The sequence below is a fragment of the Cyclopterus lumpus genome, chromosome 9 (assembly GCF_009769545.1).
Source record: "Cyclopterus lumpus isolate fCycLum1 chromosome 9, fCycLum1.pri, whole genome shotgun sequence".
In the NCBI taxonomy this organism is placed as follows: domain Eukaryota; kingdom Metazoa; phylum Chordata; class Actinopteri; order Perciformes; family Cyclopteridae; genus Cyclopterus; species Cyclopterus lumpus.
In genome coordinates, this window is record NC_046974.1 from 23,042,486 (window position 1) to 23,056,417 (window position 13,932).

A 13,932-nucleotide genomic window follows, 5' to 3' on the forward strand; every position below is an offset into this window, starting at 1 on the left:
CCTCATCATATTGTAAACTGGAGTTTGTTAAATGAAGGCGTTCATGTGCAAACATCCGACTCACTTCTTGCATCTCCCGTGCCTTTCACAGCGAGACAGCGGCACTTTAACCACGCAGGAGGTGAAAGCGACCCACAAAGCGTGACTCTTGCTGTCGATCTGCATGCCGACGATGCGCTTGTCCTCCACGCCGTCTATGCTGCACCTAGGAGACGGAGGAGAGGGTGGAACATGGGTCACTCCGACTTTCCTTCAACTGTCTGGTTATCTAGGGACAACGTCTTGTGAAGGCAAACAACAAAAACAAAGTAGGCGGGGAGAGATGTGAGAGGCCATAAAATGAGATTTAGCACTTTATTTAAAGTGATAAACAAAAGAGAGAGGGAGATTAAGATGTGGCAGGAAGACAAACCGCGAGGTCAGGGAAAAGAGAGATAAAGCTGGACTCCAGAACACGGGGGTCAGCAACAGAGTGGGAGATAAAGAGAGATAAAGAAAGGGGTGATACAGATACAACAGATAAACAGACAGATGGACACTGTGAGCAGTCAGCAATAACACTGCACTTAACTGTAAAACCCACTAATACAACCACTCCTCCTCCTCCTCACCACTCCACCATTTCTCCATCCCTGCCAGTCTTCTTTTGTCTGCTCGCCCCCTCAGGAACACACACTCTAATCCCTCTGGGCGTGTCGCGCCTTCCATCCCTTCTCTCCATCCATTCCCTCTCTCCATCCCTCCATCCAGCTCCTGGGATTTAATCTCCCCTTCGCCGTGCTCTCGTCCCGCATTAACGCTCTCAATTAGGGCTTTGGAGTCCATCTACACTGCGTAATGCACGACAACCGGGCCAGGCCGGCGGGCAGGCGGGCAAAGTCACTTACTGTATGCGACTAAAGCCAGATGGCTGGTGGCCGACGAATGCTCGGCCCCAGCCATAGAGACGGAGGAGGAAAGAGAAGGAGACACAGTGACGGGAGATGAGAGGGCAGGGCCTGCCCTTTATCCCCTCCATACGGCTCGTCACATGGCCGCAGCATGTCGGGTAACAAACAGTGAAAAACTTGAAAGCCCTCCTGTAAAGTCCTCGCTCTCCTTCTCCTCGGCTGTCTAACACAATAACGTATCCTTCTTTCCATCCCTCCTAGCCCTGGCCTCTCTCCCTCTGTTCTTTCTCCCGTCCTCCGCTTGTGCCGCCTTCCCCCTTTCATCCATTACCCCTCAGCTAAATATTTGCTTTGGCAAGGGTCACACCGCGGCCAACTTTTCCCTTATTGACTTCTACTCCAAGTACGCTACAACGCTTAGCTCGCGGACTCCACCGTCGCTCGCGTTTCGCGTACACACACCAATGGCCGGCTAACGTATTAGCGTGGGCTTCGAGTGTGTGTGTGTGTGTGTGTGCGTGCTCTTGTTTCCTTTAATCAGCCAAACGTTTTGGAGGAGCTGGGCTCGGCTGAGGTCGGGAACCACAGCGCTGCGTTATGCAGGGCCTTAGGGTCTACGTCTTTAATTTAGTCGCTGTGGTTGGGCAGAGTGTAACCTGATGAAACTCTTTTAAATGATAGAGTAGCCATCTGGCTGGCTGGCCTCACTACATAGCTTGGGTCGGGGGAGCTGACTGGTACTGAGGGAGCTGGCGGGTTGGCGGGTTTGGCTGAGTCTGGAGATTGGTTGGAAACAAAGTCACACACTCTAAAACACACACACATATGCAATAGCCGGCCTTCTTTCGTTTGTAGCAACAGTATCCATGTGCTCCCTCTATTTATATCCACACACACACACACACACACACACACACACACACACACACACGTACTTGTCCGGGTTGTAGACGTTGAGCTCCTCCAGAAACACGCTGTCGTTTAGGAAGCCGCTGTCCATGTTGGCCAGGAACTTGACGACGATGCCTTTCTCCGATCCCAGGAACACCACCGTCTGGTTCCTGTGGGGCCCCGCTTCAGTGTCCACCACGATACGGGTCAGGCGATACCTGGGAGAAGCAACACCAAGCCAAGTAAATCAGCCAACAAGTTGACAACTTGTCACATTAAATTAGCTTCCCTAAAAACATTCTTGCCACTAAAAAATATAAAAACACCCAACATATGCCCAAATAATAATTAGATTATCAATCAATCAATTGATCTGCCTTCCGCCATTCACGTCAGATCTCTAAAAGAGAATATGGAACAGCGGGAGATTACACAGCCTTAATAATCTCATTAATTGATTTTTGTTGCAATAGAAAATCACATTGCCATCGGGCATGTCAGGTCGTTCCTTTGAGACAAACTTCACAAAAGCAAACAGACGAACGACAGTTGCCAGCTCTGCTTTTCTTTTATTAAGTGACAGCTGGTGATCAGAACCAGGTGGATGAAACTCAATTTTCATTTCATCATTTGTGAAGTAAAAAAAAAACACCAGGCAGATTCAAGTTAGCGCGTCAGACACCTGCCAGTCAGCGTGTTCTGGATCGGAGCCCTGTTGCGCTCGTGGGTGTTATTTGTGATCAGATAACAAGTTGTTGTTATCTGATCAAGACAACAGGTTTCAAACACCTCTTGAGGCTATCTCCTTTTACCATCTGATTTCATCGCATCCCAGATACCGGTATCTATCTCTCAACTACTTTTGTGTGTTTCATGCAAATGCATGTGGTGGTGATTTCTTTTTGTTTTTAACTGAAGGGGATGGGATTTAAAGATTAAAGATGATAGCTTATTGGGAAAGGTCCCTCGTTAACTGTTGACTGACTGAAAGGGTCCCAAATGTATTTCGGATGCGATGAGTGAAAATGTAACCTTGCTGGAGAGCGCAGTTTGCACCCTGAGCCCATTAAAACAACACAGCACAACCTTTATCCCTTCTTCTCTTGAAATATCCCTTCAAGCGCTCCGTGGCACCGGCCTCATCCAATCAAAAATAACAGCAATCTGAAGGTCTGTTGTGGTCTAGATCTATTCAAGCATAACAGAGGCTCCAAGGACTGTGTCAATGGGATTTTGATCTCAGCGAAATAATACAATCTCAAGGACTAAGACATTCACCGTCGTTCCTATTCAGGATAATACAAATCTCAAGAGTGTCCCCCCCCCCTCCCCAGTTGATTCACTGTGCGCAGCCAGCTGAGGCCTCCGCGGTCTCAGGACAGAAAAGCTTTCTCAAATTTGCAGCGAGAGCTCTTCCCGGATATTGGGGTGTCCTCTCCAGAGCGAAACAAGGATGAAACTATTTTACTGATTTTGATTTCTATTCGACTTCGGCTTAAGAATGGTATCACAGTACATAGAGACCGTGACAGATATATATTGTCGTTAAAAACTCCCTCCTCTTCCACCACGTGTGCCTCCACGATGCTTCTTGAGCTTACATAATGCTTTTAAATACTTAAAGGGCTCTGCTCGTCATCGCAAATCAAATGAAATGGTCTGGCTGCTGATTATGTAAAGTTACAGAAACAGTGTGTTATTCATAATATGGTCGTAAGATACGGCGCGCTAATGAACACCGAGTCGTAGGGGATAACCTTGATGAAAGCCGTTCGTGTTCTGACTACCGCCAGCGCGGTATGTAGGTCAGGCCTCAGCGAAGCAGCAGAGATGTGATGCGATGCAAATCGTTTGTAAAAACCTGTGAAGAATTCTTCGTGTAGCTCGTTTTTACAAAGTGATGCTGCAGCCGCTGAGGCCTGTCAAGGGTCTGGCAAGCAGTCCTGACCTTAAATCTGAAGCAGCTGCAAATCAGAAGCAGTTCCAAATTAGAAGGGAGATTCTTTATTTATTTTTTGTAATACTTTTCACCAAATGCTCTGTCAGCTAGTTTCGCCTTGCCGATGGGATGCGGGTATGCTGTCGCATCCCCACCCCCCCTCATCCCCCCCAAGAGGCTGGCTGAAATGTCTGTGTAGTGTAGCTGTAAAAGGCAGACAGACCTTTTATGATCAAACGGCATCAGCCACAGTGCACTGGCTTTTGGGGAAACGGGCTCAACTCCAAAAAACTCGGGAGAAAACTTTTTACTCCAGTATCCTCTCTTTCAAAAGATCCTCACAGGATACAAACTAAGACTGAACATCGCTGGCATCGTCCTCTTAATAAGGGCTTGGAAAGGACTTGAAACATAAAGACGAACCTCTATGGGAACTCAAATAGTTTACTCTGTCATCAACACGTGGTCACTATAGGTCATCGGCTGGTGTGTGTCGTGCAACTCAGTATTAATCAGTGTAATTGTTGTCCTGTGCTGAAGCCTTTGGGGGGTGTGATCCTTACCGGACCATGGTCTTGAGGAACCAGGGCCTGTTGGCGATGGAGGGCACCGCCTCGTCCATCAGTGGGTGCATCTTGATGAAGTTGAGCGTGTCGTCTGGGAACTCATTGGATACCTTGTACCTCTCCATGGATGGGATGCCGGCGCAGTTGCCAGGCCTATGGAAGGGAGAGGAGGAAGATGAGGGGGTGAGGAGGAGGGATGAAGAAAAAAGTAAGGAGGAAAAAGAAAGAAAGAAAGAAAAAAAAAAAACACCATTAGCCATTTCTTCCTTCCCCTTCCGCTATCCTGAGCGTCGACCAAGACGTTTGTGATTGGTTTAAAGTAGTGGAATGGTAATGCGTGGAGCCAGTGGCTATTTTGATTGAGCGATCCTTCACGGCCACAGCTCCAAAAGAAGACGGAAAGTTTTACTTCCATCAAATCAAGAGAGAGTGCGGCCATAAATGATAAAGTCTCAAGCCGAGAGGCTTTGGTCAAGGAAGAGGTGAGGACACAAGATGTCTTCTTTCCCCTGGTAAAGCACCAAGACGTTCTATCTATCTGATCCTTTTACAGGGAGTTGGTTAGCTGCTTGTAAAAGAGAAGCAGCTTTTGATAGCATATCCCCTTTGCAGGCATCTCACCTCTGAGAGCTTGTAAAGCCCCTTTACTGCGTGAGCTTTGATACCCTGCCACACCACTTAATATTAGCCAGTTGGCCCCTGAGCGTCCGACGCTGTCAACGTGTCAAGAAACCAAACCCCAAGTATATATATATATATATATATATATATATATATATATATATATATGTGTGTGTGTACTCAAGAGAAATGCATGTTCATCTGCCAATAAAAAATAAATCTTCAGCGGTTCTTGATTCCAATATCTCTATTATGTATATCAAGGGAAAGGACAGCATTAGCAAAGGAAGAAATCATTTTAATTAAAAGTTTTTTGATTTTAAAAAGAGGACGCAGAGTGATTTAACTATTCCAGGTGCACTTCTATGTCCTCAAACAAAGAAAGCCATGAGTTCAATCCAGCTGACGCCAATGCTGAATCAACCTCTGAACTCCATATAGGCCTATATTTAGTTGAATTAACTGACGGCAGAAGCATTTGTCAGTGTAAAAAAAAAAACATATGGCGAGCCGAATGGAAGCAGACATCCCTTAAATACGGAAAAAATCTCTACATGATTCAGCATGAGGGTGTAACACATGGGAGAGCAGTCTGCTGCGGGGCTGGACCTAGGTGGCATTGTCACAACTCTCCGGCTGTTTGCCTGTAGATTAAAAAAAAAAAGAAAAGAAGAAGAAGATCTGAACGCACCAGGGGAGGAGAGATGGAAATCCATCGCAAAACAAAAACAACAGCGGCGACATCCTCGCATCCATGCTGTGCCTGACCTTGTTGAACGTAAACAGGTAATTACATGTGCACTCGCACAGAGTACAGCTCAGGCTCTCTGTTGGAGGAGAACCGCCTCCTCAGCCATATGGGAACACACACGCACAGGGTAGCAACAATTATCGTGGCCCAGATCTTTGTAGTAAAACAGTTTTTTCTTTCTTTTTCTTCTTCTTCTGGGGGATAGAAGAGCAGCTCTTAGAGCGCTAATTAGCAAGCAATAGATGGGAGATTGATCAGGCTGGTGCATTTGTGGAATTAGCCAGCCATCTGTAAAATGATCTCATGCTTCATTTGTTGATACTGAGCCCTTCTTTGATGCAGCTGCGTGTGGGGGTGAGGTAATGGGTTGTGGGAGGTGGGTGGGTGGGGGGTGTAACTGTGAAGAAAGAGGTGGTATCTGTGTGCATACAGTGTGCCGAGTGTGACAAAGGATGTGTAATCCCTTAGTGAAAAAGAGGTGTATCGAGAAATGACGCAACGCGAGCTATAAATGCGGCAATATTAACACGTCGTAATTCAACAAGTCTTATGCAATGATAAGGTGGCCAGAGAGAGAGAGAGAGAGAGAGAGACTTATGTGTGTTCAAATCCTGTGTGTGTGTGTGTGTTGGTGTGTGTGTGTGTGTGTGTTCTGTGGTTAATTAACTGGTGTTGTACCTTGGCTTGGGAACCCTGTCTTCAGGAAAAGGCGTCCAGGTGGAGTCTTGGGATTTCTGCTCTTTGAAACGCCCCGTGAATGTGTTGGCCACCTCCGCCATGTCATAGGCGCACACCGCCGACCCTGGAATACTGGCACGACACACACACACACACACACACACACACACACACACACACACACACAAAGCTCACATAAACAGTCCTCTCATCTGAACATAACAAAGAAACACCTGGCCAAGTTTGGACTCTCACCAATTGACAGAAACAGGGATTTGCAACCCGTCTCTCAGAGGGGTTGCGTCCCTCCAGGACGCTCGTTATACTAGTAGTTTGTTCGCGCCCGGTTCCACCAGATAAGGCCTTAAAAGTTATTTACTCTCACTCACTCACAAAGCAATGCAGTTTCCACCATTTCTTTTAATAGCTTTGATTCATGGTGCTAATTATAGAAGACGTTATTCCTATTGATTTCAGTGTCAAGGCCATTACATCAGTGCATACAATGTAGTGTTGTTGCATCTAATAGTCTATGAGCTCCAGTGTCTCTGCCTGCCGAGCCTCATGAGGACACACATTCCATGACTCTACCCTCCAAGACTGGGTTTCCCCAAAAGCCTCGAGGCATCAAAGTTCATCACAAGTCGCTGTTGGGCAAGAACTACGGGCAGAATTTTTTTTTCATTGCCATTCATTTCAGAGGGAAGAACACCCATTTTGTGTTCGCAGTGGAGCCACCGGCTCCTTTCCGTGGAATCTATGCATAACACACTGCTGACTCACTTCTCTACTTTATTTTTTTTCTTCGTGCATCTGCTCTCATAAATTAGAGCTGGAACTAGGGGACTGTTTATTCTTTTAAAATAGAAATCTCTCTCAGCTGGCCACATTTTTTTTCCCGGCTGCATCATGGCTTAAACTCATGGAGACATCGGGTAGACGGAGTAGACACAAGGGCGGTATTATTGAGAGTAAGGTCAGAGAGTTGTTAATTCTGCTAAATGACAGTAATTGAAAGTAAGACAGTCACGTGTCTGTTTGCATCGGGCCGCTAACGATGGCGGGTGGATGGCGAGCGGGCCATCCGCACACGCAGACAATGCAACGACACAAACCCCTGAGCGGTGCCCTCACTTCTGAATGTGCTCCCTCTAATTTCATCCCCTGACTATGAAATGGAAAATGAATAGGATCAAAACTGGCGCTTATATTTTCAGAGGCACTGCTTCATTGGGTTTTGATGTCCATTAACCACGCTCAATTGCATCGTCACAAGCAATTGTCTTATCGGCTAAATAGCAGCCATAAAAGGGAAAAAATACAATGTGGGCGAGCTATCAGCCGAGCTCGGTGGCTTTGTGGTAATTTTCAATTCAGATAACTATGAATATGAAAGCAGTTCTGCATGTGGACCGTAAAGAGGGGAAAATAAGATGAAACACCTGCACGTCAAAAAAAAGGCCAGCGCAACTGTTTGGAAAGGAGATGTAAACGCTCAGGAATTACATGATGGCGAGAGGCACAGCAAGGGGCCACACGCTGCTAACGTTAACAAAGGTCAGACTGTCACCACGTTGATGAATTGAGAGCATTTTCAAAAGGCCCTTCAAAGCAGGGAAGATGATCGGGCTAATAAATGGGAAGTGCAAAACAGTCGATGGCGCGCGTGAACTCATGCGAGAGGAGGGAAAAAGAGGAGAGCGAGATAAAACAACCTCAGTGAATCACTTCCATCTGTTGCTTCCCTCAAACCTCTTAAAAGGCTCCTTGGGGGTTACCTGTTGTAAGGCGTGGAGAAGGTCGCCATCACAACGTCCCTCCCGTTGACGTGGATGACATCTGTCACGGCCTGCAGGATGTTGAAGTAGAAGTGGGAGTCGCCGGGGATGGAGCAGTTCAGGCGAGACTTGAGAAACGAGGTCCACTGCTTCTCCAGGACGCGGGGCGAGCCGCCCCGGTCGTTCTTACAGACCCTGGCCACCCGAGGAAACAAAACCTGACGGAGACACACACAGTTGAACTCTATATATTGTATATATTATACTATATTATATATAACTCATTTTTTTACATCTAATGAAACTCTTCCAGTTTTATGTTACGGGTTGAAAGCATAATAGAGGTCTATGACAGAAATCCTTGAGAGACACCACAGTGTCTTAATCCAACATTTTCATCAATTTACAGCAAATTAAAAAGGCACAGAATAAATTGGCGTGTTTTTGATCCGCTGTTAAAGAGTCAGCACCTGGCAACAGCAAAAATGTAAAGTACACGGCTTCAAATAGGAGCCGGCGCTGTAATTACATCCCTGCCGCAAGATCACACAGTCAGTATTGTAATTAGTTGTTGTCACACTATACTTAACAGCAATGAATCTAACTCTGACCTGAAATAGTGCCCTAGTGTAAACAGTGTGAATGGGAGCGAACATGCATTTAAACCAGAGCTCTACACACACAGTGCCTCCATGGGTTTGATTACTGTGAGATTATAGAACTTTTAGAATGCCAGAAAATGTTTGACACAGAACAGGTGAGCCCATCAAGTTGAATGAGGAATTATGTCAGTTTTATACCAGAATTTTAAAAACGATGCCATCTACTAAACTAAAACAGTCGATCAATGTACTCCAACATACTCCTTTACTACTGTGTGCATCCTAGTTTTTTGTCGAGGTTAAACAACTCATAATTATCTCTCTAATATCTATTTTATATAGTAGGGAAAACATCAATAGTTTTATTTGCCCAATTCTCATTTTTAGTGACTAGAGCCTGAACGCATCACAATGTAAATCAATGGCACCTCACGCTAATGTTAGCGGCACAGTAGCTAGCGGCTAGCTCCTCCTGCCAAGTTCAACACGGATTTGATGTTCACCATGCAGCATTATTAGGGCAAAACAGAGTGCGTCCCCTGAACGCATCAGTGGTGAGTTCACTGCGTCCCAAACACATTTTCATGAAGGCCCGACGAGTACAGTCATGTTTTCAGAATGTCGGCATCAACTTGGTACCAAAATATCGCTTCATCCCAAAAACCAGGTCAGTTTCTCACACTTCTTCTTGCGGTGTGTTACCTGCACACGGACACACACACACACACACACAAACACACACACACACACACACACAAACGCACTGATCCCTCACACAGAACAAATACCTCAGCCGAGGCTTTGTTAATTCACTCGTGTAGCGCAATATTTACCCCTCTGCGTTTTCCAGAATTTAACAATCCATCATTAAAACTAAAGCGAACCCGCCACAGAAGATTGATACATTTTCAATAAAGCACAAATGACGGCTCACGTTGTCAGGCAAGGCCAATCTACTTTGTAATAATGAAGAGATATCAGTCAGTGAATGTTAAATTGCTCTCTGCACCATCAGCTCTACCACCAAACGCGTAATTATACTGACATTGCTTCTCAAAACACCCAGCAGATTGAGAGGCCTGATCTGTATTCATGCCCTGCATAACACATGCCTGTCACTTCTGGCGGCGCATCCATTATTTCTCTGTTTCTCGTTACCTCCGCTCTGTCCCCGTCCTCTTTCTCACCCTCTCCTGTGTGTTCCCTTTAATTTATTCTGTAGAATACATATTGATTGATTCATTTCCATCGCGGATTATTTCATACCTGGTATCCAATCAAGCTCTTTCAGGTCAGGGCCCAAAACTGAATCGACAAGATTAAGGGAAACATGTCTGACTGCTACTGTAACACCTGAGGAAAGCCTGCTTCTTCTTCAACCTCTCTCCGTCTCGTTTCCCAGAGACAAATTCCTCCTGGGAAACATCGAGACAATAGGGCGACCGGGGAGCGTTGCCAGAGGGACGCGGACGTGCAATTCAAGCGGTATATTTAGACTTCAAAATGGGATCTCCAGACGTCCACGGATTTTTTGTTTTTGGATCTATTTCAGGCCCTGCATCCTGCCCAGTGAAAAGAAAATGTTGGCCACTTTACAGCTCCTGAAAGCCTTCTTCCAGTTATGTGATACACCCATATCCTGTTAGTTTCCTCAGGCACTTCCCGATTCTCCCGGTAAATAGGAAGTCACCTCTGATTACGGTTCGAACAATAGCGGGAGAATAGGGCAGGGTGCTTACCTTCCCCATTGTGTTGTACTCCATAGCAATTTCCCGAAAGAAGAAGTAGATGAAGTCCCCGTAATCGACTGCCTGGACAAAGTAGGGCTCTGTAGGAGAAGAAAAAAAAAAGGACGGAAAATATGAGTCAAAGTGACGTTGTCACCGTGATAAAACAGTTCTGACACCATATTTCACAGTAAACAGCGAGAATATCTGTCATATTATGCGCAAAGGCAACGACTTTGAGCCTTGAGTGCCTCAATCTATCATCCATCATATTAGCAAAACAATTTGCATTCAGGGAGAGAGAGCGATCTCTCTATTGAGCTGTGACAGGCTGGACTTGTGCTTTTTTCTCCCCGGGGCAAAGCAATTTACCGGCTACATCAACTCTACCGAGCCAGGTTGGCAAAATGACTGTGTCACAGAGAGCGTGCAGCATTAGCATAAGTGCTTTTCATACCTAGATTCACACACAAATCGTAAATCACAAACACACGGTCGAGCACGCAAACACAAGTTTGTTTTTTTTCAGCTTGTCAAGTCGGCCTGGTGCCTTACAGCCACAGAGACCTTTGTGTGTGTGTGTGTGTGTGTGTGTGTGTGTGTGTGTGTGTGTGTGTGTGTGTGTCTGTCCGTCCGTCCCACGCTCACCTTTCAGCCACTTGGAGTCGTGCTTGACAGTGCGCAGAGTCGGGCTGTCTCCTAGGCTACGATAGATGACCGCATCGATCGCTAGGAAGTCTGTCACGGTGGCCGAGTACAGCCTGCCATCTGGGGAGGGAACATGGAGACGGCGAAAAGAGCAATAAGAAGAAAAGATGGAGATGGAGAGGGCAGAAGAATGAAGATAACAACAAAGAAAAGGGGAAGGGAGTATAAAGAAAAACACATAAAGCCACAAGATGATTCCCGCTCTCTGCGGCTGGCTACACAGACACGTTTCAGATGGCTCAGACCTGGAGAATGACTGAACCACACAGAGCGAGGAGGCTCTCTGACAGGGCTGTGCATACACTTAAACATGTTGCACATTTGTAATTGCAAACACACTTCCAAAAGCTCAAACAAACACTGGGGCCCTGTGCGCGAGCACGGGAACACGGGAACACGTGCTAGCGTGCGCGCACTTGCACGCCACATGCTCCACAAACACAATCCGCCACCGGCTTGACCTCAGCCTGCCTCGGCTGTAACCACAGTGGAAACTCAAACTACATAATTGAAAGGGTAGCAGTCAGAGGAACCCTCTTGATTACTCAGTGCTTCCAGCTCCCTCCAAGCAGCTCTGCTCCACATTAACCGGTCAAGTTAGGCGTTGTCATTTTAAACAGGCCGGTGGGAGGAGGGGGGGAGGGGGCGATCATCAATACTACCATGAATCGGCTCGCAGCAAAGGCGAACGGGGACTGGATGTCTTTAGCAGCGTGCAGGCCCTGTTGCCTCAGAACAATCTCCCCCCAGCCAACGGAAAGCTGACTCATTCTGGTCCCGTCCGCTTGCGACTTGTTTTTTGAAGTGAGAAAATGAACAGGACGAGAGAAAAAGGCCAGAGAAAGACGTCGCCGCGGCACTCTTTGGTGCTCTAGGAAGCGGCCGCGTTCCTCACGCTCAGCAAAATGTGGCGTCCAGTTTGGCGATTTGCCAAACTGTTTTCTTGACATGTTGTCAGAGCACCGCCGTATATTAATATTTAATTTAAAAAAAACATTTTAATACAACCGGAAACTTGTGTGACTTTCTCTCGTGTCAAGCCACGGGAAAGGACTTGAATGGCATCATCGCATCCCATTACAGATAAGTAAACTGTTCATTTGACATTAATCAGATGCATTTCCATCTTACCAGCAAAGAGGGCGACGTTGGCGTGCTTGGCGTCATAAGGGCAGCGCGCCATCCCACTGATCTCCTCCCCCAGAGCCTCCAGGGTGTCCATCTGTAGGGTCACAATTGAGTTGAGAGGTCATCAGCAGGTCAAGAAAATGTGACGTCGTCGAACCACAGAACAGACGTGAACTACAACTGAGGCGGTGACTCCCGGCTGGAGGAACAGATCTAGTGGAAAAATCGAGAAGCGGCCTCAAATTTGAAAACAATGACCATCTGAAGGCACCGCTAACAGAAAATACTGCGTTAAAGTGGAGAAATGTGGAGTCGTAATAGAATAGTCTCCAAAAAACTGTGCCCAGTCCAGGCGAGAGTCTCTCTAACTCTGAGCTGAACTCAAATCTCCTGGACGCCACTTTGGTGTCAAAGCCGGCCATCTGGGAGTATTGGGCGAACTGGAGGGAGATTAACAACAACAAAACTGACATTTTCCACAGCAGCATGCTCCGCAGCATGGGTGGACGTGGTTTGCTTCCTCCTGCCAATCCTTTATCCTTCAACCTCTAGTGGTGTTAAAGAAGAGCTTTAAAAACCCTCACGATAGATCTTTAACCCGCACACCGAGGAAAGAGGAAATAAATGGGTAAAAATGGGTGAGAACATGCCCCTGAGCGTGGGGAATGTGAAGAATGTTGACTAAACCACGGTAGTTTTTAAATAGCATACCATACAGTAGTCATTATTCCAGTTCGCCTCAACTGTGTCTCGTGCTGAGAGCTTTTCCTTCGGCAAGACTCGATCCCTGGTTTGGTATATTTCTAGTTTTAATTCTGCAACTAGACAATGGAAAAGACGGGAGTGTAATTTAACCAAACGTCCAGCTGATTCACTCAGTAGCCCCATTCCCATAAGTTATTCTGAGTCCTCCATCAGAGGTCCATTGTTTAAGACGGCGTACTGGTGGACTTCAGGGCTCTCTGTCAATTGGAATTCAAACACGCGTTTCTTGTTTTGCGCCAAGCTTGGTTACAGCGAGGGCATGGCGGGAGGATCAGACGTGGGGGAAAGGTCACCAATCGTCCCTCCATGGGTTTCGGCTTGTCTTCCGTCACTCTCTCGCCCTCGGCTAAAGAGCAGAGATGCACACAAGAGAGGAGGGAAGGAAAACCACACTGCGCTTGTCCAGAGGCAGAGGTCACGGAGCATCACTGAACACACCGTTTGCCTACAGAGCTCACAATACCTCGGCATTTTGTTCTTGTGCATCTCTGTTTCTATCTGTCTGGTACTCCACTTACTCCACACACTCTCTCTCTCTTTCTCCTTCTCCTTCTCTCTCTCTCTCTCTCTCTCCCTCTCAACAAAGGCTGCAAACTGCTTACTCCGCCCTTTCTGGTCTCTAAACAGGTCATTTTGTTTTCTATTCCTGTCTCGGCGGAAACGGTTATCATCTGCCCACTGAAAAAGGTCACACACACTCCGACGCAATGCCGGAAAAGCCTGCCAGAGAAATTGTTGATGCTGATTTGGCAGGGAAAATTACAAGTGACCTTTAACAACAAACACACGCAACCACCGGCAGCCGTGCATTTCTCGATTTCTCATTCCCTCTGTTTCGTTAGAAATTAGAGGAGGATAGTATACGGAGGCACACGGGTTTGAAGATAT

General features: G+C 46.6%; 1 protein-coding gene across 2 annotated transcripts in view; it reads right to left on the minus strand.

Moving 5' to 3' along the window:
- The window catches only part of sema6a (sema domain, transmembrane domain (TM), and cytoplasmic domain, (semaphorin) 6A), a 52,737-nt gene that overhangs the window by 21,070 nt on the left and 17,735 nt on the right, over positions 1-13,932 (minus strand). For both annotated transcript variants that reach the window (XM_034541496.1, XM_034541497.1), the window contains exons 6-13: positions 12,283-12,373; positions 11,092-11,211; positions 10,456-10,544; positions 8,115-8,332; positions 6,337-6,468; positions 4,284-4,439; positions 1,826-1,999; positions 65-205 (exon numbers count right to left, since the gene is read on the minus strand). In XM_034541496.1, coding sequence (XP_034397387.1) covers positions 65-205; positions 1,826-1,999; positions 4,284-4,439; positions 6,337-6,468; positions 8,115-8,332; positions 10,456-10,544; positions 11,092-11,211; positions 12,283-12,373 — 1,121 coding nt within the window. The remainder of the gene's footprint in view (positions 1-64; positions 206-1,825; positions 2,000-4,283; positions 4,440-6,336; positions 6,469-8,114; positions 8,333-10,455; positions 10,545-11,091; positions 11,212-12,282; positions 12,374-13,932) is intronic.